The 27,083-nt window shown below is 42.0% G+C and overlaps 1 protein-coding gene across 1 annotated transcript; it reads left to right on the plus strand.

Moving 5' to 3' along the window:
* On the plus strand, positions 1-27,083 carry LOC127650218 (cAMP-dependent protein kinase inhibitor beta-like). Its single transcript, XM_052135513.1, has 3 exons — positions 1-115; positions 21,795-21,943; positions 24,014-27,083. Exons 2-3 carry the CDS (start codon positions 21,802-21,804, stop codon positions 24,094-24,096), a joined length of 225 nt encoding a protein of 74 aa, XP_051991473.1. The 5' UTR covers positions 1-115; positions 21,795-21,801; the 3' UTR covers positions 24,097-27,083.

Genomic DNA, 27,083 nt, shown 5'->3' on the forward strand with positions numbered 1-27,083 from the left:
CACACACATGCATGCGCGCACACTGTAGATTTCCTAATACACACCTGTTCTGTTCAAGAGAAACATGATGCATAGAAGCATGGAAACCATCTCTCTGTAGTGCTGTCCATTATTGGTAAGTGATGTGGGAATTGTAAATATTATATTGAATATATACATTGCTATGGATATGCTTTATGCACTTGAGAAGCAAACATATGAATTTGCTTTTGCTTTTCAAATATATTACAAACAAGTTTTATATTATTCGAAAATCAGTTGACACAAACAGACAACCATGTTAGAATGTCAAATATTACTGCAGTATTAGAGCCAGTTGACAAGTGTGTTTATTATTACATTCATAGACACTGTCATATGTCATTGTTTTTGAGAGTATGAAGTGAATTGATGCACATTAGGCGGAAAAGCTACCTTTAAAAAAATCATAATTTTCCTGTCGGTTTAACTATTGCACAATATTTTTTTTTATTATTAATTTAATAAGAAAATCTACACTGTAATTCTGATGTGCCAAAGTTCAGTCTGTTCAAGAGTGAGAGCACTTTATCAGTTGTAAAACCATTATCATTAACATTAAACTTGATCAGTAAACAAATATTACTTTGCTAACATTTCTTAACTGATGCATGAGATTCAATGTTTATTTGATCTATAAAACACTGTATACCTCATGGCATTAGACGCATTATCTATTATGCAAAGTAACTTTTTTTCAGCCATGCTATAAGGTCTGTTTGGTTTGCAGTGTACTTGCCTTATAGAAATGTCATCATGACTCATGACAGGATGCTGTTTGTATTTTGTCATGTTTGAGTACAGGAGACCTAAAATGGGGAAGTTGTCACAAGGCCTATATCTCAGTAAAGATAAGGTTTCGAGTTAAAAGTCCAGTCACTCAGATGTTTGTTTTCTCTAGCAGTGATCTTTTACCTTGGTTTAAAACACATATTTACAATTAGAGTAATCGTTTTTTAATTATAATTGTTACATTCCAATATCATGATATTTTTGTAAAAGAATAGCTGTTGGTCAAGTGAGCACATTAAAAGCACACTAGAATACATTGAGTCGAGCCAACTATATAATAAAGGTCGATTTTAACTGACATGTTAATCTGTGTTCAAAGAAGAAGTGCATGTTATCTCAGGTCGGGGCATGTTGTCACATTTTTCTTGGGTCAAGTTGTTACATGAGTTTTAAATGTTTATACTACCTATCAATGACCTGTTTTCCTTCACATTTGTGCTGTTTCATGAATTATTTGCATGAATGTTTAAATTGTAATGTCAGGGTCCCACTGTGACAATTTACTCCATGTAGTGTGACAACATGCCTCTCTATAGGTTAGCATGTGTCAGATGAACTGTAGCTTTTATTCCTGGGCAATAACAGAGGAAATATTCTGTAGCATATCTGTAGCCAGTATTTTAAGGTTTGTGTCTATTCTGAAACAGACTCTCAAAAATAAACCTACCTACATTGAATAATATTCACTCGAGCAAAATGTGTGACAAGTAACCCCGGTTTCCCATATTTTACATTATTGTTCTCTTTGTTAAGGGTTTATAAATGACTAATAAGTCATTTACAAATGCATTATAAATCATTGATATACAGTTATAACAACTTGCATAATAAGTGTGACTTTCATGCAATTTCTTTCCAGCAAGTAATCATTTTAACTTAACATGTTATAAATACTTAATAAATACACTTATTCATACATATATTAATCAAAAACATAAAAATCCCTAATTCATGATTTATGTCACAATGCAGCAAAAATAGACTTATAGTGAGATTAAAAGGAGGGATAATGTCATTTTATTTTTGTATTCATGACTGTAATGTCTTGATTCACTTGTGTTGTCACGTTACTAGTTAGCTGGTGTCTATGTAGTTATCAAAAGTCATCTGCAAGGGGGCCTGGGTAGCTCAGTGAATAAAGACGCTGTCTACCACCCCTGGAGTTGCAAGTTTGAATCCAGGGTGTGCTGAGTGACTCCGGCCAGATATCCTAAACAACCAAATTGGCCCGGTTGCTAGGGAGTGTAGAGTTACTTGAGATAACCTCCTTGTTGTCACCATAATGTGGTTCTCACTCTCGGTTGGGCATGTGGTGAGTTGTGTGTGGATGCCGCGTGAAACCTCTACGTGCGCTATGTCTCCGCCACCACACCACCACAAGGAATTAGAGTGCATTGGAATTGGGCGTTCCACATTGGGGAGAAAAGAGAGAGAAAAAAATGTAATCTGCAAAAATACAGATGACAGGTATTACATGAAAGTCACCTTTTTTTGCATTTGGTTGTAACTGCATATTATTGATTTATAATGCATTTGTAAATGAATAATTAGTCATTAATGAACCCTTTATAACCCCTTAACAAATGGAATCTTAATATAAGTATTACCTGATATTTAAATATTCCCTGGGAAAAATGTAAGCCTGGGATGATCTCCTTAACCTACAGAGTCACTGTAGAGCAAAATCCCATCATTTATTGGTTCAGTCTCATCTCATTACACCCCGCACTGTGTTCCAGGATGCATAGCTATTATGCTGTGCATTGGAGAGTAGCGAGATGCATAAATGTGTTGTTTGTACGTTAAATTCCCTGCAACATGGGCAGTTGTGTAAGATGTCTCAGAATGGTATTCTGGGTAATTCAGCTCAGTCAGCCCACGCTTTTCCCTGCTTTCGAGCTGACTAGAGTCACTCCATGTTTACTGGCTTTTGTGGTCACACTGACTAAACATTTAATAATATTTCAGTCAGGCTCTCTCGCTCTTTCTTCTTCAATTTGCTGTCAGCTAATGCACAGTGGCTTAAAGAGAGCAGCTGTATGTTGAATATCTTATGTGAATGTTTGTAATTATAAGCTATTTGTCGAATTTTCTCATCAGACTCATTTGGGCAGCAATCACTCTAAACAAACAAGCAAGAAGACGTCTACATGTGATTCATCATAGAACACAAAACCATGGCAACACAGGCAGATGTTTATATTTGATGAGTTACGTGCCATAGTTTAATTTGTAGGATAAGGGGTGTTTAAATCATGAGCAACAATGATTGTGAGCACCACAAATAGTAAATATATGTAAAGTTTGACTAGGTAAACTCTCATGTTGGCTTGACAAAAGCCTTGTCTGAAAGTTGAAACTACAGTATTTTTATCATTTTGAAGTTTGATGAAAAATATTACATTACAGTAAGACAAACAACCAGCTAGCTAGATTATCAGACAGACTGTCAAATAGATAGATAAACAAATAAACATTCAGATAGACAGACAGACAGACAGATGGAGAAAAAGTGGAAAAAATAGAATTAACATTCAGTTGACCTGTTTGAACATTCTGTCAATGTTAGTATATGGGATTTTTCAGATTTTTCATTGTCCACTGTGTGAAAACTATTAATCCGATCAGTTAGAAAAAACATAGCATGCTGCTCCAGAACATTCTGGAGGTCTGAACCAGGTTTTGTAGATAGAAAGCTCTAGGAGCTAAAGGTTGACCTGGGAAGGCAGCTCAAATTCCCAGAAAGCATCACCAACAACTACACTTAGGCCTGACATGGTCCTCCTTTCAGAATCATCAAGGCAAATGGTCCTACTGGAATTGACTGTACCCTGGGAAGACCGAATGGAAGAGGCGTTTGAACGGAAGAGGGCCAAGTATGAGGAATTGGCTGGTGAATGCTGTAGCAGGGGATGGAAGACCCGCTGCCTCCTCATCGAGGTTGGCTGCCGAGGGTTTACCAGCCAGTCACTCTACAGGGCCCTCAAGCTCCTGGGAATAAGGGGACTGCACAACAAGAAAGCCATCAGTAACATCACAGATGCTGCTGAGAAGGCATCTAGATGGCTGTTGATCAAAAGGGGTGATCCATGGATCACACATGCTACCTAGTCACAAGTCGGGGACTGATCACCCCTAGCTGGGTCGCCTGGGCGAGGGTGTATGATGTTGAAAGACCCAAAACACCCGATGACTTCAGGTTATATCACTGATTATTTGTCTAGGTCGCACCCGCAAGGTGTATGTTAAATAAATTAAGAGGAGTTAGTGGTAGAAATTTTGGTCTCAGATTAGGGATTTTGAAATAAATACATAATTATTTTACACATTTGCACATTTACACACAATCATAATCATATGCTCACATTATACACAAACTGTTCAAGTTTTTTTACACTGTCAGAATGGCAGACAGTCTTTAGAGCGACAGAGCCACTTTTAATTCACTAAAACATCTATCCACGGATCAATGGGTCACTCTTTTAGCATATTACACAAGATGAGATGTTTACTTATATGAAGGCTATGACAAACTAGAGATATCACAAGTTTATTATATAAGTGTCAGTAAAGTATATCATTATATAGGTTTTAAAAGGCTGATACTGATATCTAGGTGGCCAACTACAATATTATGAGCATGTTTACTTTCTCTTTGCAACGACAGGAAGCACATTGCTGCAGCAGCATGGGAGATACAGGTTTGAATCTTGTGATGGCCAAACAGGCATGACGAAGACTGGTGATCTATAGATGATCTGTACTGGCTGAAACAAAACAGGCTCCCATGACAGATGTACATATTTAGCAACAATTATAACACCAACCGCATATTTCCTTCTTATATTTCATAACAAACATTTATTGCTTGTAGACCCTATTAATCTACGAGGTGATTAATAGGTGCTTTTGGCAGTTTAACAATGGAAGAATAAAAATCTGCGTACAGTTCTGCTGACCAATCCTAATAATTTTTATTGAGAAAAATCAACATATATGATTATGATCATATATGGATATGAGAGTGTGATGTCCAGCCGAAGAGGTTGACCATCAATCACTTTCACTTGGTTGAAGGGTTTCATCTCAGGTCTGCTCCAGAGGGAAATCCCCTGCAGGGAATCCTCTAAGGGCTAGGGACACTGAGACTTCCCCCTCCCTTACGTCATCTTGCCCTGGAGCTGATGTAGACGGCACTAGCTCCACCTCCCCAGCCAATGCATCGCAAACCACACACCGAGGTGCTTTGTTACAAGATTATCGGATGCGTGAGGCGAGGACTTACCGCCACCTCAACACTATGCTTTTGTCCCTGGAATTGAATAGTCAGGGTCACCACAGGATAACTGTGGACATCACCATGCACACATCTCACATTCACCCTGTAACTAGTACCCAAAGCCTTGTCTTGAACCAGGCATTGATGGATGGAGGTTTGCTATATCCCGAATCCACCAAGGCCTGGTCTGTACCCCCCCAATACACACAGGTATGTGGCACATTCCTGCTTGATTGGGGGCGGCCTGTGGAACATCAGGAACCTAAACCAATGTCCCTAACTCCATCACCGAACATTGGTCCTGGAAATACCAGGGCTCCCCGCAGCTCCAGCATACTGGCCCAGACTTGCCGCCAGCACCTGTGGATTTACTGACCTGGGCGTGAGAGCAGAGAGGGACAGGAGAAACCTTGTTTACGTGTTAACAATGCCCTTGTGTATACATAACATGCCCTAACATCTCTGTAATTTCATCAATTATGCTATCAGTTCATTTTTAATCGATATTAATAGTCAAACAAATTGTTAATGCCAGTTAATCGATTAACCGTCTACATCTCTAACTCCACTAATGGTTAGGTTTAGGTCTGGGGATTGGATTGGGAGTACATTCTGTACAGCTTAAAACAACTTGCTTTTGTCAAATTATTTTCTCTCCACATGAATGCTTATTTCAAATCTTTTGCCCTTTGATTTTAGAAAAAGAGGCTCAAAGGGAAATTGTTTTTGTGCTACAGGGCAAGCACAGCCCTTCTGGCCATTACTGTGCATATTTCTGGAGCTGTGCCAGAGGCAGTGGCAGTGCTTTGAGCCAGATGGCCTCTGATTGCTGGCACACATATGATATCTGACCTTGTTGTTGATCAGGTTCACACACACTCGCTGTTTGTGTTTGGACTGAACTTTTGAAGACCTTGCAATTCTCAGTGAACTCTTTGAGCTATGTGTGTAGTATGAGTGTGTTTGTTTCCAGTTGCATAAACTTGTCTCTTTTGTGAGCTAATACTCATTTGTTCTACTGTGGTTAAAACAATTGTTGACATTTCGCTCCACAATTTGGGTGCAAATATTTGGGGAAACGAAAACAATAATAGCTGTATTACCATTTTTTCTTTGCTTGCGTGACCGCTTATCGTGGCCCATTCGGCCAGTTTTGTGGCCGACCCACCAGCCCGCTTGGTTCTCCCACTGTTAACAGCCAGTCCACCTGATCGGCCCCAAAGTGTGTCAGCCCACCGGGAAAATGCCCTTTATGCAAGTTTACCAGTCCAGCCCTATATCTGGTCTTCGTGAATACAATCAGAGACAATGGTAACTGACAGTAAGCATTTTCGGGTGTGCATTCTGAAGTGCTAATTATTAGAACAATTGAAAATGTTTGCGCTACCATGCAGAAATCAAAATTCTGTGGATTTTTCCCCATTTGTTGAGGTATTGAGTTCATACAATTTGCTTTACACTTGCAAGTCAAATTTATGGTATGAAAAATAGGCAAAAAGAAACACATTTCTCCTGAAATTCAATTTTCTCCTAAAGTTTATTGTTTTAGAGAGATGAAGGCTATTCAACACATTACTTTTTTGAATCTCGAACCAGGATAGAGAGGGAAGTGCACGGCCCGATGCACAACATAAAGACAAGTAAATCACAGTCTCTATTTGGATAAACAGACTCCTCACAGGTCCAATAGCAGCATCTAAATGCCAAAGTCCTGCATTGCTGCAAGATGATTCTTTGACAAACCAAACATTTTAATAATACAACATTTATTTAAATAGAAAAAGCCATTTGTAACTGTCACGAATGTGGAAAGGAGAAGGCAGACAGGGAATTCGGATCCAAAAGCGGTTTAATAGATAAACAATAGGATGAACACAAAACACTGGAACAAATAAAAGGGTCCACAATGGGAAAATTAAACTCAACACAAACTCACACACGGGTGAACACGAGTTGACAAACATCCATGAACAGCAGGGTAATCCTCGAACGAACACGAAAAGAGATAGCACACACTGACAAAGGCATGAACATGAAACGGTAACGATCGACAACGGAGAGAGGAAACGACGGGGTTTAAGTAGACAGACACAGTGATAACAAAATAAGCGACAGGTGCGGACAATAACGCTGTGACAGTGGTGATGAGGAGTGAGGAAGAAGGGAAGTGTAGTTTTAACAGAGACAGTGAAACACAGGCGGACAACAAGGAAGAAATGACAGGGAGCATGTTAGGAGAAACAGAAACCACGGGACGGATAACAAGGAAGAGTGACATGGAACGTGACTGGCGAGGGTGAAACAGAAAACACGGGACGGACCACATGGAAACGTGACATGAACGTGACTAGAGAAACAGAGGACACAGTGAGGACAACAGGGGATCGTGACAGAATCCCCCCTCAAAAGGACCGGATTCCAGACGGTCTTACGAAACAGAAAAGGAAAAATAGCAGGGATAAACAAATGTTCAAGGAGAGAGGGGCTAGAAAAGGGGAAAAACAGACAGACCAAAGGGGGCACAAGGGACACGGAGACAGACCAAGGGGGCACAAGGGACATGGAGACAGACCACGGGGGCACAAGGGGAAATTAGGCAGTCCAAGGAGGCAAAAGGGGCACACAGGCAGTCCAGGGGGCAACAAGGGACAGACAAGAGGTCCAGGGGGGCACAATGGGCAGGCAGGAAGTCCAGGGAGGCCGAGAGGGCAGGTAAGCAGTCTCTGGTGGTGTGTGCAGGGAACCGGGTCAGGTGGCCCGGGGAACGTCCACTGGGTAGGGACAGGTTTAGGAGGCCTGGGAGGTGGCCATAGAGCAGAGGCCTGTTCAGGGGGCCTGGGAGGTGGCCACAGGACAGAGGCCGGTTTAGATGGCCTGGGGGCTGGCCACTTGGCAAGGACCGGTTCAGGGGACCTGGGAGGTGGCCACAGGACATGGACAGTTCGAGGAGGCCTGGGAGGCGGCCACAAGACAGGGACAGGTCCAGGGGGCCTGGGAGGCGGCCTCAGGACAGGGACAGGTCCAGGAGGCCTGGGAGGCGGCCTCAGGACAGGGACAGTTCCCGGGGGCGAAGCTGCGAGGGGCTCTGGAGACGAAGCTGAGGGAGGCTCTGATGGCTCAGGAGGCAGAGCTGAGGGAGGCTCTGAAGGCTCAGGAGGCAGAGCTGAGGGAGGCTCTGAAGGCTCAGGAGGCGGAGCTGAGGGAGGCTCTTGAGGCTGAGCTGAGGGAGGCTCTTGAGGCTCAGGAGGCGGAGCTGAGGGAGGCGGAACCATGGACACCTCTGGAGGATCAGGAGGCGGAGCCGTGGGAGGCTCAGGAGGCAGAGCCGAGGGAGGCTCAGGAGAGGGAGCCGAGGCAGGTGGCGCCGTAGGAGGCTCTAGAGGCAAAGCTCTGGAAGGCTCTGGAGGCGGAGCCGATGGAGTTGGCGCCGTAGGAGGCTCTAGAGGCGGAGGCCTGGAAGGCTCTGGAGGTGGAGCCGAGGGAGGCTCAGGAGGTGGAGCCGAGGGAGGCTCAGGAGGTGGAGCCGAGGAAGGTGGCGCCGTAGGGGCCTTTAGGGGCGGAGCCGTAGGCGGCTCGGGAGGCAGAGCCGTAGGAGGCTCAGGAGTCTCTGGGAGCAGAGCTGGGGGAGGCTCGAGAGGTGGAGCCGTAGGTTGCTCGAGAGGCGGAGCCCTAGAAAGCTCTGGAGTCACTGGGAGCAGAGCCGTAGGAGGCACGGGAGGCGGAGCCGTATGAGGCTCGAGAGGTGGAGCCGTAGGAGGCTCGAGAGGCAGAGCCCTAGAAAGCTCTGGAGTCTCTGGGTGCAGAGCCGTAGGAGGCTCAGGAGGCGGAGCCGTAGGAGGCTCTGGAGGTGGAGCCGTAGGAGGCTCGGGGAGAAGGGCCGTGGAAGACTCGAGAGGCTCTGGAGGCGGAGCCCTGGAAGGCTCGAGAGGCGGAGCCCTGGAAGGCTTGAGAGGCTTGAGGGGCGGAGCCCTAGAAGACTCGAGTGACTTAAGGGGCGGAGCTCCGGGAGGCTCGGGAGGAGGAGCCTGGGAGGCTTGAGAGGAGGAGCCCTGGGAGGCTCGGCAGGCGGAGCCCTGGAAAGCTCGGGAGGCGGAGCCCTGGAAAGCTCGGGAGGCGGAGCCCTGGAAAGCTCGGGAGGCAGAGCTCTGGAAAGCTCGGGAGGCAGAGCTCTGGAAGCTCGAGGCGGCTTGGACGGTCATGGCTACAGACGCTGGCTCAGGGACGGTCGAGGCTACAGGCGCGGGCTCAGGGACGGTCGAGGCTACAGGCGCGGGCTCAGAGACGGTCGAGGCTACAGGCGCGGGCTCAGGGACGGTCGAGGCTACAGGCGCGGGCTCACTGACGTCTGAGGCTATCGGCACTGGCTCACTGACGTCTGAGGCTACAGGCATGGGCTGGTTGACTGTGGTATACGCGAGCTTGGGTTCGCTGGACGCTGGGGGCCGAGCCACGGGGGGTTCTGGGGACGGAGCTGCGGTAGACGGAGGCTGGAGAGCAGAGACCCTTCCTTTTCTCCTCTTCCTCCGGGCAGATGAGGCTGACAACGCTGGAACGCTGTTCGTGGTTGGCGTGGCCTCAGGCTCGCTGACCGGGGCTGGCGTGGGCTCAGGCTCGCTCACCGTGACAGGCGTGGGCTCAGGCTCGCTCACCGTGACAGGCGTGGGCACCGGCTCGCAGACCGGGGGAGGCGTATAGAGCCCAGAGGCGGGAGCCGGGATCGAGAGAGGAGGTTCCCCGGCAGCGAATTCCTCCACGACGAGACTCACGTATTCCTGCCAGGTGTAGTCTCCAATCTCCGGCAAAACACAACACCGGTGTGTAGGTACCCCAATCCTGTAGACGGTCTTCAGGAGGTTGTCATCCCAACCGGTGTAGCTGGCCATGCAGGAGAAAAAAATGGGAGAACTCACGGATGTTTAGCTCCATATGCGTCAGTCCCACGAAGAAAGCCGCTGGATCCATTGTGGTCGATCGTTCTGTCACGAATGTGGAAAGGAGAAGGCAGTCAGGGAATTCGGATCCAAAAGCGGTTTAATAGATAAACAATAGGATGAACACAAAACACTGGAACAAATAAAAGGGTCCACAATGGGAAAAGTAAACTCAACACAAACTCACACATGGGTGAACACGAGTTGACAAACATCCATGAACAGCAGGGTAATCCTCGAACGAACGAACACGAAAAGAGATAGCACACACTGACAAAGGCATGAACATGAAACGGTAACGATCGACAACGGAGAGAGGAAACGACGGGGTTTAAGTAGACAGACACAGTGATAACAAAATAAGCGACAGGTGCGGACAATAACGCTGTGACAGTGGTGATAAGGAGTGAGGAAGAAGGGAAGTGTAGTTTTAACAGAGACAGTGAAACACAGGCGGACAACAAGGAAGAAATGACAGGGAGCGTGTTAGGAGAAACAGAAACCACGGGACGGATAACAAGGAAGAGTGACATGGAACGTGACTGGCGAGGGTGAAACAGAAAACACGGGACGGCCCACATGGAAACGTGACATGAACGTGACTAGAGAAACAGAGGACACAGTGAGGACAACAGGGGATCGTGACAGTAACATTCTAAATGTCTCTAATCATCTCTAAACTACATAATGTTCATAGTGACTGAAACACATTCCTATTTCAGGTTTATTCTCATTCACATTTGTCAAAGTGTTTTGGCTATTATAGTTAACATACTGTACAAAACTAATATAACGCAAGATCATAGAGGAGGAAATGTATTCCTCTATTGCAGCAATTATCCAGATATGGAATGAGATGATTAAGCAATCTGTAATCAACTCCTTTATGCCAACTGCAAAAAATAAGGCAAAAAAAACAATTTCACACAATGTTTAGTGAGAGATTTGTTTCATTCAAACACTATTATTACTATATTGTATTACAGTTGTAATAATAAAGTCTTAATTAGCATTATGGTTATTTAACATTTTGAGATATTATTAATAAAACATGGGATCTTGTTGTGTGGGCATTCTTTTTGCCCCCATATTTTGAATTTTAGGGATATTTTTGTCAATTTGGGTGGCATTTTTGCGCAGAGTCCCCGTCAATTTCCGACACTATTGGCATTGTATCTTTCTAAGGAATTTAAAGTAGCATATAGTAGCAAGTAAACAAGATATCCCACACGTTTGTCAAACTACTGTACATTGTGTTTATGTTTGATACCGTTAAAGCATATCCTACCTTAAGTTTGTTCAGTGGTTAAACGTGTTCAGACATTTCCCTTGTACCTGAATGAAAGACTTTCCAGAATAAAATGACATATGCAGAAAATCACCGTATTACAGTTCTTGTATAGTGACAGAAAGTCTTGGAGAAGCTAGAGAAAAGAGGACACCGGCAGCAGTTTATGAGAGCTGCTGTGCTCATGATGTTGTGCCCTGCGGGCTTCCGTCCTGCCGCGCTCAGCGCAGTTTAGTTTATAAACAGATTTAGCGCTTATAACTTTCTTCTTCCCAAAAATGCAGAAATATGATGTATTTTTTGGTACTTTGTAATTGTGGTAAAAAACTATTGTAATGAAGTTGAATTCTTATTTTTAAATCAACTCAAGTAAAAGTAAAAGTACTATTAATCATATATACTTAAAAAGTAGTATTTTTTTTTTTTTTACAAATTTACTCAAGTACTGTAACGAGAGTAGTTGTAATTCGTTACTTTCCATCTTTGGTAATATGTAGAATTAGGTACGTAAAACTTTAACTATGAGACCGGTTTGAAAAAAGAGGGGAAAAAAATCCCCTCTGAAAATTCATAACTAAAACCATTTAATCATATAAACAGGTGTCCGTGAAGAAGTGCTAGTGATGCATCCAAGAATGAAAAAGATATCAGATAAAATCTGAAAGATAAAAGCAGAAAAAATAACAGCTATATGAATGGATATGAAATCCTCAAGCACAAAGCACATTTGTAAATGGTTAGCTGACCATAATCAGTAATATACAGTGTCCATTACTGTTTTATTATAATTATTATTATTATTATTAACATCAAGACTTTAAATTAAAATGTATGTGAATGTATAAGGGAAAATGTATTGGTGACTTTTCAACATTTTCTAACACTGTTTTGACCATTTTAAATGTTCAGTGTGACAATTTTTGTACAAGAAGTGCAAGTGTTGTCTCTCAATAAATATGAGCTCATAACCGTTTTAATACCAAATCTTCCCCAGCTAAATAGGCATTTGGAGCTTAATCCTTGGAATACCCAGTGAAACAAACTGCATTCGTTTCTGTTTTCTTTTTAAGTTAATAAAATATGTGCTTTATTCTTGGTCACAATTGTAACCAGTGGGAAAACCAAGTCAAATTTTGTACAGTTCCCAACAAGACCCAATAGAAAATTTGAAACAATAAAGTAACAATTATGAATCACTGCATGCATAATAAGAATTAAAGAACTAGCAAAATGCAGTTGGAATTTCATTTTAAGCCAACTACACAAAAGTATGTTTTGATTGTGATTGTTTTATCATTGTATGCATAAATTAAAATGCAAAGAAAGGAAGTTTTCATGTAAATGGCCAGTTAAGTCAGAGCTAAACATTTCCGCTCCTGTGGATGATAATGAGGCGGTTGCCATGGAAGTGGCAATGTCTATTAATAGAGAGACAGTAATTACCTTTCAATGAACCATTTTCACATCATGTAATTCTGAAGCAGTTAATAATCGAGTTACAATTAAATTCCTACATTTGAAATGCATTGGAATTATGGTAGCAAACAGGATGCAGAATTGCATCTATCTGATTTTTCATTTTGTTTGTTTTTTGGGGGATTAGACCACTGGACAATTTTACTTTGACTACAGTTTATAGATTAATAACACACTTTGCAAAATCAAAGCACAGACATTGTTACAATTTGGAACAAAAGGGGGGTCTAGTTGTCATCTGTCGAGAGAGTATCAGAACTGTTGTGACTGAATTTAATAATGTTACATCCTTGAATATCTGGTTTACAAGATTGTTGGTCAAACTCGATATTTATTTACCGACCTCCAAAATCTCAGTCCCATTTTTCCCTAAAATCTTTAAATTGATCACTCTTGCTTGTACCATGTCTTCCCATGTACTCCTGCTTGGTGATTTTAATATTCATGTTGACACTGACTGTACCAATGCAACTGAACTCATGTCTGTCCTTAATTGCTTCAATTTAATTCAGAATGTGTATTTTCCCACCCATAACCGTGGTCTTCACAATGTCTCTATAACAGGTTCAGATTGGCATTTCTGATCACAAACTCTTAGAAATTATTTTCAGTTTTCCAATCTGTAGGTCACACAAGAAACCCATGATATCATATTGCAACCTCAAAGCTGTTGATCCTTCATCTTTCTCTGCCTCCATCTGTCCTCTCACACTTTCTGAATCCATTCAAATTTCATGTCCTTCTGAGATTCTCTCGATTTATAATTCTGTCATCTCAGATGATGTTGAAGAGAACACCTCCACTAAGACTCAGCTGGTCCCCTCCTCTCACTCATTCCCTTGGTTCAATTCTTAGCTTCTTGCAATGAAGAGAAGTGGTCGTCGCCTTGAGCGACTTTGCAGAAAAACAGCTGTTGCTGTTCTCTCTTTAGCTCTTTCTGAACATCTGCTTAAATATAGAGCTACTCTTAATGCAGCACGTCCAATGTATCTTTCCTCTATCATAAATAATGCAAGCTGCAGACCTAAAGCTCTTTTAATTTTCCCACTGGAAGAAGTTTCAGGCTCTGATGAACTAATGTTGCTCCTTTTTGTTTTTATCTTCTCCCAATTTGGAAAACCCAATTCCCAATGCACTCTAAGGCCTCATGGTGGCATAGTGACTCACCTCAGTCTGGGTGGCGGAGGACGATTCTCAGTTGCCTCCGCATCTGAGACCGTGAATCCACAAATCTTATCACATGGCTTGTTGAGTGCGTTACCACGGAGACGTAGCACGTGTGGAGGCCCACGCTATTCTGTGGAGTGGTGGTGGCGTAGTAGGCTAAAGCACTAAACTGTTAAGCAGAAGGCTGTTGCTTCGATCCCCACAGCCACTATTGTGTCCTTGAGCTAGGCACTTAACTCCAGGTTGCTCCGGGGGGATTTGGTTGCTTAGGAGACCTGGCTGGAGTCACTCAGCTTTCATCTAGATTATTAAAAGTTTTCTCATTTTAACACCTTGGACAACCATATTTGTCAATGACCCCCATTCATAATAACAATTATTATACATTTATCACAAGGCTTTAACTTTAATAATATGTCCATCTTGGCCTCTGTGGTGAACACTAGTGCAGAAAAATCAAAAGGGTTCAAATATAAACAGTCTTTGAGAGTGCAGTTATGCTTTTAAAGTATATTTGACGCTCTGTGGTGCAGCATTACCATCCACAGCAGGCTTACAAGTGTCATGTGTGAGCAGCAGTCAAAATGAACAGACACTTTATTAAAGGTAACATTGAAAATACATAAGTGATTATGGAGAAGTTGAAAGTTTTAAGGTGGCTAATTTAAAACAATGAACGTGAACTATATACATTTACCTCAGATTTGAGCTCAGGCCGCCTCACGAAAAACTGCCAGTGAGAAAAATTATCAAATTACATTAATGTCAAATTACATTCAAAAAGTATCTTCCACTCACAAGGTAAAATAATAGGAATAATCACCATTTACTTAAGTAAAATAAAACAGAAAAATAATGTCCCACAAACATTGTGATTTAGACTGGTTGTATTTTGGTATTTTCATGATGTATTTAAAAAAAATTCTAAACGTATGTAGCCAAGTGAAGAAATGTCATGCCATTTATCTAGTATCATAATCTAGTTATAAATTGGACATGGCCCCTTTAAGACCAGAGGTTTGTGACACCTGCTTTCTGGCACTCTCTTGTGTTGGAGACGTGAGAACATAAGTTGTGTAAGAGAGCTCCCAGTTTTGTTCATCGTTTGATAATTCGAAAATAAATATAAACTTTTACACAAAATGCTTATAAATTGCATTAAATATGTGTTCACAAGAGTCGTAGGTTAAAATTTAAAGTGTTTGTTATGGGTTATTTTTGAAGGTTGCATATGGATTGCATGTGTGGAGTCTGACCTTGTTTTGTGCACATGCGAGGACGTCGATTTGGAGTTGATCTTGTCTTATTTTTGATTTAGCCCAAGGTGTTTTCCAATTAAGTGAGCATGTGTAATGAGAATTTAATTGTTTTAAATTTGTGTACATGTCCTTAAAGTCTGGTTAAAAAATAAGCTAAATGATTTGAGTGATTTAAGCATGTGTTAAATGCATAAAATACTGTGAGTGTTTGAGCATATAAAGCGCATGTGTTAAAGAATATGGGTAGGCTATGTTTGTATTTTCGTTTGACATTAGCCTCTACCGTATTTCATTTTCGTATTTCATTTTTTATTACATTTTAGTTTTCCATTGCACCGTATTTCTTTATACTGAATGTCATTGTGCCAAAATTCATTAAATATATAGTCTTGTGTATATTTTGTACATCTTAGAGAATCTCTTCAGGAAAAAATAAGCACACATTTTCTACAATGACTGCTCCATTACTGAAGAAAAGCCATGCTCTTGCCTCAAGAGCTCTTTTGCCAGACTTGGCTTTCTTAGCCTCCACAAGCTTAACATTTTACAACATGTGCAATTATGCAATTAGCAGATGCTTTTATTCAACATACATTCAAAAATATTCAAGAACACAAACGATTATCCTGAGAACAGTAAAAAGTTACAAAGTTAACTTAGTACAGAGATGAAGGACTAAGTTAAAGACTAAGGAATAGTTCACCCGAAATTGAAGATTTTAATTTACTCTCATTATCCTCATGTTGTTTCAAAATGGTATGACTTTTTCTTCCACAAAATAAGATGTTTAGCAGAAAATCAGCCCTTCCACCATAGGGCACATGAAGATGCCACGTCCGGTTTTAAATGCATGATGCCAAATGCTACTGGTTCTTGCGTGGCTTGTAAACAAAAGTAACAGGCCAGTTTCAATAAAGGGTGTGTGCACAAAGCTATCCAATTGTTTTTTTAAGACTTGGAATACAGCCAGTGGTCATATGGACTATGTTTATGACACTTTTATGGTGTTTTGTTGTCATTTTTGGAGCTTAACATCATGAGTTCACATTCACTTTGTTGTTTGGGAATGAGCAGTCTGAGCATTCTGCTTAACTTCTTTTTATGTGCGTGCGTGCCTTTTTAGAATGACACAAGGACAAGTAAATGATGACAGAATTGGGCAAACTAGTTCTTTAATGATTGTGAATCAAGTACTCATGGTAGAGTTGTGTTTTTAAATGTTTCTTCAGGATTGTGAGCTGCCCGGGTGAAGTTGTTTGGAAGATCATTCTACCATTGAAAGTTCTGGAAAGTGATTTTGTGCCTGCTTGTGCTTGTTTTTGTTTTGTTTTTTGTTTTTTTTATTCAGTCCATCCAGTCTGATATGATGCAGGTTTTGGCCCTACTGTCTGAAGCCGCTATAAATGTTAACAGTGGATAATTGCAACAAGTTTTGACTGATTCAACAGTCAAGACTATCAAGAGACATGAAATCTCTGCCTGCTCCTTACAATGCTAAATATAGCATCTCTCTCTCTAGCCTATGAACCAAACTGGAACTGCACTGTCAGTAATCCTTGAGGAAGTTTTGTCTGCTGATGTGCCACTGAGCTGTGGTGTGTGAAATCCCTTTTGCAATTAGAGGAAAAAAGAAAACATATTTCTGTTTGAGGGGTCAAGTCAGTAGCTTATCTTGGGTTTTAGGTGCTGGTCCTCCAGGTTGCTGGTGTCCCCACCAGGTATTTAAACTAGCTTAACCAGCTTCAACAGAAAGACCATGATAGTTACCACGCTTCACCAGCTAGAGTGAAAAGAATGGCTGCATTGGTTCACCATCAAAACCAGCACCAAACCAGCACCACCAAACATAAACCAGCCTAGGCTAGCATGGTAATTGCCAGCTGGTTTAGATAGTCTATTGTACCTAGTGATAATAGACTGTTATCATTTAGATAGTCATCATTTACTCAATGTTTACCAATTTACTCACTCAATGCAAGTGGATAGTGATCAGCACAGCACTATTAAAGCTATAAAAAGCACAGACAATCAAATTAAAAGTAATCCATTCGACTCCAGTGGTAAAATGAATGTCTTCTAGAGAAATATGATCAATTTGGGTGAGATCAAATCATTATTTAAGTCCTATAATTGCTTATTTCCAGTAGCTCTCCAATGCGTGTCCATGAGAGGAATCAGTTCACACTGCCGCTAGTGTAACTTATATTCAAATGAAAGCAAAACCAGTGAAGCTTCTGAACAGTGTTCTGTTGTAAACAAATAGAGCGGCACTTCCAGTTGTATTGCGTCAGTTCTCGCACGCACATGCCAACATACTCATGTCACTCGGGAGGCAGCATGAACTGATTCCACTCATGGACACACATTGGAGAGCAATCAGATGTCTGTGCTATTGTCTGTGCATTTGCTTTTGAATAAATGATGATAGAATTTTATTTTTGGGTGAACTATACCTTTAATTGCTACTAAGTGCAAATAAGTCAATGCCACAAACAGGACCAAAAACAGAACAACTGGATGCAGGAAAATCTCCCACCACTGATTTTCCTGCAATGGTGCATGCAGTCAAAGCTGTTAGAGTTAGGGACCACAGGCTATCACAGCACAGCTTGATTGATCAATTCCTTAAGGGTGCTAAAATATGCTGAACCTGCTGAATAAGACCTACTGTGCCCCAGTGGGACTTAAACAGGGTCCTGGGGGCACTGCATCACCCTCCCTTTGAACCCATAGAATCTATGGAACTGAAATGGCCATCCCTTCCTGGTATTGACCTTTGCTAAGAGAATCGTAGAACTCCAGGTTATTTCTGTAATCCAGCATTCCTGATTAAAGTTCTGTCTCAAATGTTGAACCAATCAACTGAGCTTTGTCTTTTCTCCTCTCACAATAAGGCGAAGGAGCTGAACAGCAGCAATCACTGCTTTGTTTTTGTCATTTATACAGTCTGGCCAGCTGTTTGTATGTTTTAAGACCACCACTAACAGAATTGAAGGCCCACTCAACAAGAGGGGTTGTAACCTTTGGGCTTTGCTGCATGTCTGAAGGAGATTTGTCAAGCTACCACGTGGTCAGTGGCGGCTGCTGGTCTTTCAAAGAGGGGAAGCTCATTTTCGGCCTACATTATAAACTTATTTACCCTATTTTTTGCACTAAATCAATCTTAGGTGTTGATCTGCCCTGCTGTTTAATTCTAATTTTTTCCTCGTAAGGAAGACTTTCAAATGGCTTTGCCAAAATCAGGTCGACAATATTAGCACCGTCTGCCATCGTGCGCAGTTTCACCCGTACGACGCTAGCCTAGCCTACTGTATGAATGAATGAATGAACGAACGAACGAACGAACGCTCTAAAACAAAATATATTAAACTTGGTAAAACTGAAACAAGGAATGTGGTGTATAATTGTGTGAAATGTATTATGCAAATTGACTAGCAATTTCAGCCAAACAAATATAAAGAAATAGGTTGCAGCAGTTTGTCTTTCGACTACACTTGAGAAATCAGCGATGGGACTGGCGAAATAGCTTCAGTGACTTCTTATAGTACAGATTCGCTGTCAATCAAAAGGAGATGCAGTCTTTCGACAGATCCTCCAATCATCACGCTGAAGCCCGGAGTCCGGGCCAGCCCACTCCTCATTCACCCCCAGAGACGCTGAGCGTCCGTGGGCGGGACATAATCGCAGCATTTATCCAATGACCGTCTATTTTCGAGCACTGAAAAAAACTGTTCAGAGCAGCCCCATTGAAGTCAATGGACGCTCGGCTTCAACAGGGAAATGCACTGACGCTACGGGAATGTATGAGAAGTAAATCGAGTCAGTCGACCTGCTATATGTAATGTTGCTGATTCTGAACGAACTCGTCTTCGAGATGAACGTGTTCTAACGCATTTTTAGTCAATAAATTGTTTACACAATAGTACATATTTGACCATTATTTTTTTGACATTATAGGGGAAGCTGAGCTTCCCTTGCAGTCTTAAAGAAATCCCCACTGCACGTGGTCATCTCCATCTAAATTCTATCAATTTATTGTTTCAGCCAGCCACATTTTTAGGGAATTTGTGCTGGGAGAAACTAGAATTTAGCTCAGTCATCCTGGTTGGGACTCATCCCGGCTGCTTTGTCTCTTGTCAGCTTTGCATCTGGTGGACTGATAATAGTCTCTCCATCTGATGAGCCCTTGATAGCATCTGGCGTCATGGCACAAGGCAGAAGTATTGCATCTGCCAGTATTGATAGCTGAGGGAAATGTAAATAGTGTACATAGTTTGGCTGGTTGGTACCTATTATTTTGTGTCTATCCCCGTTCATATGGAATATGTAACGGAATGGAGAGACAGTCTCTTTACAAAAGAGAATGTTCGGTTACAATGTAACCTTTGTTCCCTGTGTGAAGAACTATCTCTCCACCTTGAGGAGACATGTCCCAATCTGTAGATAGCAGTGACTCATGGGAAAATCAAAAGAAATCAGCTCAGAAAAACAATTCTGAGCTCCACAAGTCTGGTTCATCATTGGGAGCAATTTCCAAACACCTGAAGGTACCACATTAATCAGTTCAAACATAGTATGCAAGTATAACACCATGGGACCACACAGCCATCATATTGCTCAGGAAGTAGACACATTCTGTCTCCTAGAGATTAATTTATTTTGGTGCGAAAAGTGCAAATCAATCCCAGAACAACAGCAAAGGACCTTGTGAAGATGCTGGAGGAAACAGGTAGACAAGTATGTATATCCACAGTAAAAAAAAGTCCAATATCGACATCAACTGAAAGGCTTTTCAGCAAGAAAGAAGCCAGTGCTCCAAAACCGCCATAAAAAAAGCCAGACTACAGTTTGCAAGTGTGCATGGGTAAAAATATCGTACTTTACTTTTTGGCCATAATGACCATCCTTACGTTTGGAGGCCTGCAAGCCGAAGAACACCGTCCCAACTGTGAAGCATGATGGTGGCAGCATCATGATGTGGGGGGCTTTGCTGCAGGAGAGACTGGTGCACTTCACAAAATAGATGGCATCATGAGGAAGGAAAATTATGTGGATATATTGAAGCAACATCTCAAGACATCAGCCATGAAGTTAAAGCTTGGTCGCAAATGGGTTTTCCAAATGGACAATGAACCCAAGCATACCTCCTGAGTTTTGGCAACATGGCTAAAGGACAACAAAGTCAAAGTATTGGAGTGACCATCACAAAACCCTGACCTCAATCCTCAATCAGTTCTTCTTGGCATACCTGAAAAAGCTTGTGTGAGCTAGGAGGCCTACAAACCTGACTCATTTACACCATTTCTGTCTGGAAGAATGGGTAAAAATTCCAGCAACTTATTGTGAGAAGCTTGTGGAAGCCTTCCAAAAAATGTTTCACCCAAGTTAAACAATTTAAAGGCAATGCTACCAAATACTAACAAATTGTATGTAAACTTCTTACCCACTGTGAATGTGATGAAAGTAATTAAAGCTGAAATAAATAATTCTCTCTGCTATTATTCTGATATTTCACATTCTTAAAATACAATAGTAATCCTAACTGACCTAAGACAGGGAACATTTTCTACAATTAAATGTCAGGAATTGTGAAAAACTGAGTTTAAATGTATTTGGCTAAGGTGTATGTAAACTTCTGACTTCAAATGTAGTCTCTTCATTCCAAAAACAAAGGTTATATTATAACTGAACATTCTGCCCAAAGATTTGTTATTGCTACTAAGAAGGACATTTTGACAAAGGATGATGATGGGAATTATGCCCTCCAGACCTGAAACTCTTATGTGAGAGGCCAGAGCGGTAACAGATGGTTTGCTATCAAATTAGGTGTCGGAGTGTGTACTGTATGTGTTCATCTTTCTGCTCTTCTTAAAGGCGTATTATGTATTTTTATGTTAAAAACGTTCCCTATCCCAGCTATACAGCCAGAGATAATAATAACAATAATAATGATTGTTCCTAACATCCTGTAAATGTAGCACTTTTCAGGACACTTAAATCATGTACATGCTTTTACATGAATAACACCCTTCTCTATCATTTGGTTATTATTTAAAGAATTACTGCTGCCGTCATTGATTTCATGAGTGTTAATCGCAGTAGTGCATGAGGTGCTTCTGATTATGGAGAGTTAATAAAGATCACCAAACAGAAAGAGAGGAAAAGAACAGAATGACCACATATTTGTCCAGCAGTGGTTATTTTTACCCATTACCATAGAAACAGCATGGCTGCTTTGATTGTTTCTTCTATTATTCAAGTAAGAAATGCTCTCTAATACTATCTGTAGGGATTAGGGTGTGCACATTCTGATAACACCTTATGCAATTAAACATAAAACAAAAGTAAATCATTTCCATACGCACTTCACTTTGTGCACAGGCCTTACTACTACAATTGTTTGTCTAAGGAGTTTACATTTTTATTTACTTTATTTAATGCACCTTCTATTAATGGGTGTTGCTGAAAAAAACAACACCTGTTATTGTAGGGGGTTTCCACACACAGATGTCCTTCCTGTTGAAGTAGCTCTTTGTCTTTGTTTTATTTAATTATTAAATGTTTCTTTCTCGGTATCAATGCAGTGGTGAGATGACGGAGGTGGAGCCGGTTTTGGATTTTTCTTCATCGCGTCGATCAGGCCGACGGAATGCTCTGCCTGACATCCTGGGCTCTCCGGCTGGTGTGAACCCCTCCAACCTGCCACTCAAACTAGCTGAACTCTCCCTCACAGGTCTGTAAAGTACTAGTTTCACCGCTCACCACAGTCTGTTCACTGTGTAATGCATATTGTACACAAAACGTCTTCGTTTCTGTCGTAACCTCCGTTCCCTGACGGGGCTCTCAAGGTCACTCTTGAGAGCCCCGAACACCTCTATTAATTTGAGAAAAGGCCAATGAGAATTGGTTAGGAAATTTGCATGCCACTCCCACGAACATATGGGTATAAAAGGAGAAGGAATGCCCACACTCATTCAGGTTTTGTGCTGAGGAGCCGAGACAAGGTCCAGCCATTTCAGCGGCTAATACAGCGTTATGGCAAGAGGGACACAACATTTCATTCCCTCCATCAGGGAACAGGTTACGACAGTAACCAAAACATTTCCCTTCTGTCACTCACTCGACGCTGTGTCGATGTAGTGACACTAGGGGTCCCTATAGATAAACTCCACAAAAGCTGAACCATGTTACGTAAACTACTGATGTTGCGTGATAGCTATGCGATGTGTGCCGTGACACCATGCCTAGGCGTTCTCACCCTGCACTGAAGTGAATCAGATGCCGCTGAACCTTGGCGGGCACCTGGCGAACTGAATCGCGTAGCCGAGTCGGATGGTACTGGCCAGCCACCACGATGGGTTGGAAAGCGTTAGCCACACATCCAAGTTCCGGGCAAGGGGCACTAGAGGGACGATCGCGTCTGATGTACCTGGAGGTGGGGCCTCATGGCCGGGAAGATCTGGTGATGCCAAGTCGAGGAGCGTTGCTTTGTCCCGAGGTGGCTTCATTGAGGGGAACTCAAAGCACTTACCTTTCTCTGCGCATCCGGCATTAGTGACTGAGGAGGAGGACCTCTCTGGTCATTCTGGAGACTCGTCACAACCAGTCGGTCGTAGGCATGGCGCTGCCGTGAACACCATTATGTGACCCAAAAAGTAAGGAAACTGCTCTTTTTTGGACAATTTGGGTACCTTTTTTGGAGTGCTGCAAATAAAAAAGAGAAGGAAAAAATAGATCTACCTCCCAGCCCTCCTCCCGTTCTGGATACCAGCTCCATAGTGGACGTCTCGCTTCCGGGTCCTCATGCAGGCCCGTGAGATGGAGGGCGTCAGCTTCCTGCGGGGGACTACCCACATGCAGTTCTTTTAGTGTCATTGTGTACCTGCAGGAGGGCCATGGCATGCAGGGCCGAGGCTGCCTGTCCAGCGGCACTGTAGCCTTTGGTCGCCAGAGATGACATAGTCCTACAGGCTCTGGAGAGGAGCGTTGGACGATCCCGCCAGGTGGCGCTTTTTGCGGGCACAGGTGCATCGCAACCAACTTGTGCACCAGAGGGACCTCCGTGTACCCATGGATCGCCCCGCTGTCGAGGGTAGTGAGTGCGGACGAACCCGGAAGTCTGTTTTGGGCAGCAAAAGGTGCCCTCCACGACCTCGTCAGTTCGTTGTGCACCTCTGGGAAGAAAGGAACCGGGGGGTAAACCGGGAACCAATCAACAAGCGTGAGCGCTCAGGGGAGGGTGGAGGGTTCCAGCCCAACATGATACTCGCGGCGGCCCGGGCAAGCATGGTGGTCAGCTCTGCGTCATCCTCAGGCTGGGTGGGCAGACCCGAAGGTGGCAGCCCAGTCGAGTCCTCAGCATCCAACATCTGTAAAGACATGTCTTTAAAAAGACGCTTCATCGTCAATGTGTGTGCTCTAATAGAGAATATATACTCTTTAGCAGGAAAATACACTCTTTTAGCACCGTCGAAGTGCCCAGGGGTGAAATCTGCACTCGTCGTGCAGAAGGAGGGAAAGCTGCTGGAAATGCGCCGTATATCTAACAGAATACACTTCTTAAGAGGTGAATGGACAAGCAATAGTATTCAGCTTGTTGATTGTGCAACCACTCGGCTCCAAAAAAAAATCTGAAAGAGGTTTGTGGTTAGGGTCTGGATTGGGAGACGAGGTAAATTTATCATTAACAGCTAAAAACACAAATCACTCTTGGCACCACTCTGTAGACATTTCACCCAGAAACTAATGCTAACATGATCCCAGATGTTCTGTGTTACCCCTTGTCTCTGTTATATTTCTTCAGATGGTCCTGGAGAGGCACAGTCTCCAACAATACAGGAAGTCCCGTCCCATGCAGAAAGCTCAGAGGAGAACCAGGGAACCTGAAAACTCTCTCCACATCACAAAATGAACAGCTGCTTTGCATCACCGATGTACAGAAACAGAATGAGAAAGGGATGGAGAGAGAAATAGAAATGTAAAGGTGGCAGTTCAATTAGCCTGTGGTACTGAGATTGAACTTCAGTGATGGCTGTGCAGACTAACTTTGGCCTTTCACACACACACATTCTCTCTCTTCCTCTTTCACACACATGCATTCATAAACACATACTTACATTCATAAAGGCCACAGACTACGAATCTCTGAAGTGAAGGGACTAATAATCCCATTTATCTGCTGATTTACTCAAAAACTGTTAACACTGTCTCTTTGGCGCTACAAAAATAGCTTTGTTTGTTTGAGCTGCCCAACTGCCCAAAACAGCAGCACTGACAACCAATAGTGTGGGTTTGGAACGGGACTATCTGTTTGTTTGACCATTGGCAAACAGCTTTTCAAAGCTAATGGAACAATTTTGAAGTAATGAAAGTGCACATTTTTTTTTCAAGTGTGTTCATTTTTGTATTTTTATTTGTGTTAAAAAAAATTTGCCTTCATTTTCATTTTTTGCTTAAATTAACATTAATTGCACTCTTTGTTAGAGCAGCCCAAACAATGGAAGAAGCGGGGAGTGTTTGAAAGCTATATGAAAACAATCATTATTTCTGGTGCATAAAAGGGAATGAAGATAGAGAATGTAAGAATCGGACTGTCGTGTGAAAGAGGAGGGTTACCTCTAACATACAAGTCTTTAAAGTATTTGTGCAGTGATTGCTTCGTTTGGGGATATGGACTCATGTAATATATAATAATTCACAGCATCAGTAGCATGTGTTATTAGCATATGTTGGGGGAGCTGGCACTTTCACATGTGTTGCAAACACACAAGCACACTTCTGCAAACACAGCTTTCAATGTCACCTTCTGCCACCCAACAGCTTGAAATGCGTCATCTGTTCACAGCTATTAGCACATTGGCTGACATGCTACAGAGACAACAGCATCAAAGATTGCCAAAATGACCTCAGATGATTGAAAAAGATTGTGAGCTCCACACTTTTGACCACAAGTGTACTTCTAAATAGTACTGAAACTGTGGTTTGATGTGCATGTTATTTCAAGACTTGATATTTCTAAGTATTAAACTATGTTTAACTTGACACAGCGACCTATAAATAGTATGTTTGTGATGCGACGCAACCAAAGTGAGATGTTCCAAAAGCGTTGAAAGTAGGTTGAAAGCATTTGTTTCTAAAGGGGAAAATGTCAAAACATAAGTACAAAAGTACAAATTCGGATTTATGTATTTTTCAGAAAATGCATAAAACATCATTTATGTATGCAAACAGTTGAATCTATCAAAGATTCGGACTAAGTTTTATACTGTCCTTTATATTGAAATATTGTGATGTATTTAGTAATGTGAAGTTATAAGGTGAGCATCACTATTGTTATTGCTTATAATTAGGGCTAGTGATTTGAACAAAGCCTAACCAAAGACTTACTTTTGCCAGATTTTCTGTCGCCTTGCAGACAATAAAATGAGCAGGAAAACGTCCATCCATCCATCCATCCATCCATCCATCCATCGTCAACCGCTTATCCTGTGTACAGGGTCGCGGGGGGCTGGAGCCTATCCCAGCTAACATTGGGCGAAAGGCGGGGGAAACCCTGGACATGTCGCCAGTCCATCGCAGGGCCGGAAAACGTCCATAGACAGAAAAATGCAATAAGCAACTGATTAACAACACACTGGCAAACAACCGATTTATAATGACAAAATGTGATTGGTGTGGTGATGATGCCTTTATGTATTTCCCCTATTTGTACTCTAGATGGAGACTTTAGTCTTTCTAACGCACCAAACCATGTAAGCACATGCTAAATTAGCAGTGCAAGAAATGCTATGGAGGAGATAATGTGACAGCTTTATCAGTCAAATGAAATTTGCATAGATTAAAAAAATAACATTCTAACACACCCAGGAGTGTGTACTTTAATGTATTCTGAAGTGTGTGTGTGTGTGTGTGTGTGTGTGTTGGAACAGTGGATGATTCGGAGAGTCACTCCAGCTGTCTTTTTAGAATAGTCTTGTCTAGACATTAGTCTCTTGTGACATCTCAAAGACACTGAAATCCTGTTTCAGTAAGTGAATAATGCAAATCACAAATCAAATCACTGCTCATAGGAGGACTACCCTAAATCACAAATGCAATCACTTTGAAATAAAAAATCTCAGTACCAAGACTTAGAAGATGGAAATAATGTAAATGATAGCAAATGGAGAAAAATGGAGAAGTAATCTCACATGTCTCTTCTAGAGTTTCAGAAGAGATCTCAAACATTTCTCATCAAATTCTTTCAACACTAAAAGGCCTGATCTATCATATCCACATTAATTGTATCATTACACTCTCTGTGTTTCTCTTTGTCAACAAATTACCAATTTCAGACTATTTATAGTCATGTTTTCCATTTAATGAATAAACAGCTATATGCTCTGTCCCAATAGACTGCAGTCAGGCAACAGCAAAAAAGGAATAGTTCACGCAAAAATGAAAACTCTTTCATCATTTACTCCCCCTCTTGTCGCACTAACCCTGTATGTTTGTCTTTAGTAGTATGTTTACATATTACTGCTCTATTACAATGAGAACATGTAATGACTATGGTCTGTCAAGCTACAAAAAGGGGGAAAAAGCACCATAAACTTATCATAAATGTAGATCATACGGCTTGTGCGTAATATTCCAAGTCTTCTGAAGTCATATGATAGCTACTGTAAGAAACAGGCTGAAATTTAAAGGGATAGTTCACCCAAAAATGTGTTTGAATTATTAGAACGTTCTCTCATCATTTATTCACCATCATGACATCCAAGAGGCTATGACATTGTTTCTTCTGCAGAACACAAATGAAGATTTTTAGAATAATTTCTCAGCAGGCCCATAGTCTCCATACAATACAAGTGAATGGGTGCCGACATTTTAAA

This window comes from Xyrauchen texanus, chromosome 10, assembly GCF_025860055.1.
Source record: "Xyrauchen texanus isolate HMW12.3.18 chromosome 10, RBS_HiC_50CHRs, whole genome shotgun sequence".
NCBI classification, from domain to species: domain Eukaryota; kingdom Metazoa; phylum Chordata; class Actinopteri; order Cypriniformes; family Catostomidae; genus Xyrauchen; species Xyrauchen texanus.

What these genes read in the sequence shown, in the direction of transcription:
- LOC127650218 (XM_052135513.1), top strand. Translation starts at nt 21,802, where the DNA reads ATGACGGAGGTGGAGCCGGTTTTGGATTTTTCTTCATCGCGTCGATCA. An exon ending in AGCTGAACTCTCCCTCACAG is followed by an intron (nt 21,944 to 24,013) that starts GTCTGTAAAGTA and finishes ATATTTCTTCAG; the next exon opens with ATGGTCCTGGAGAGGCACAG.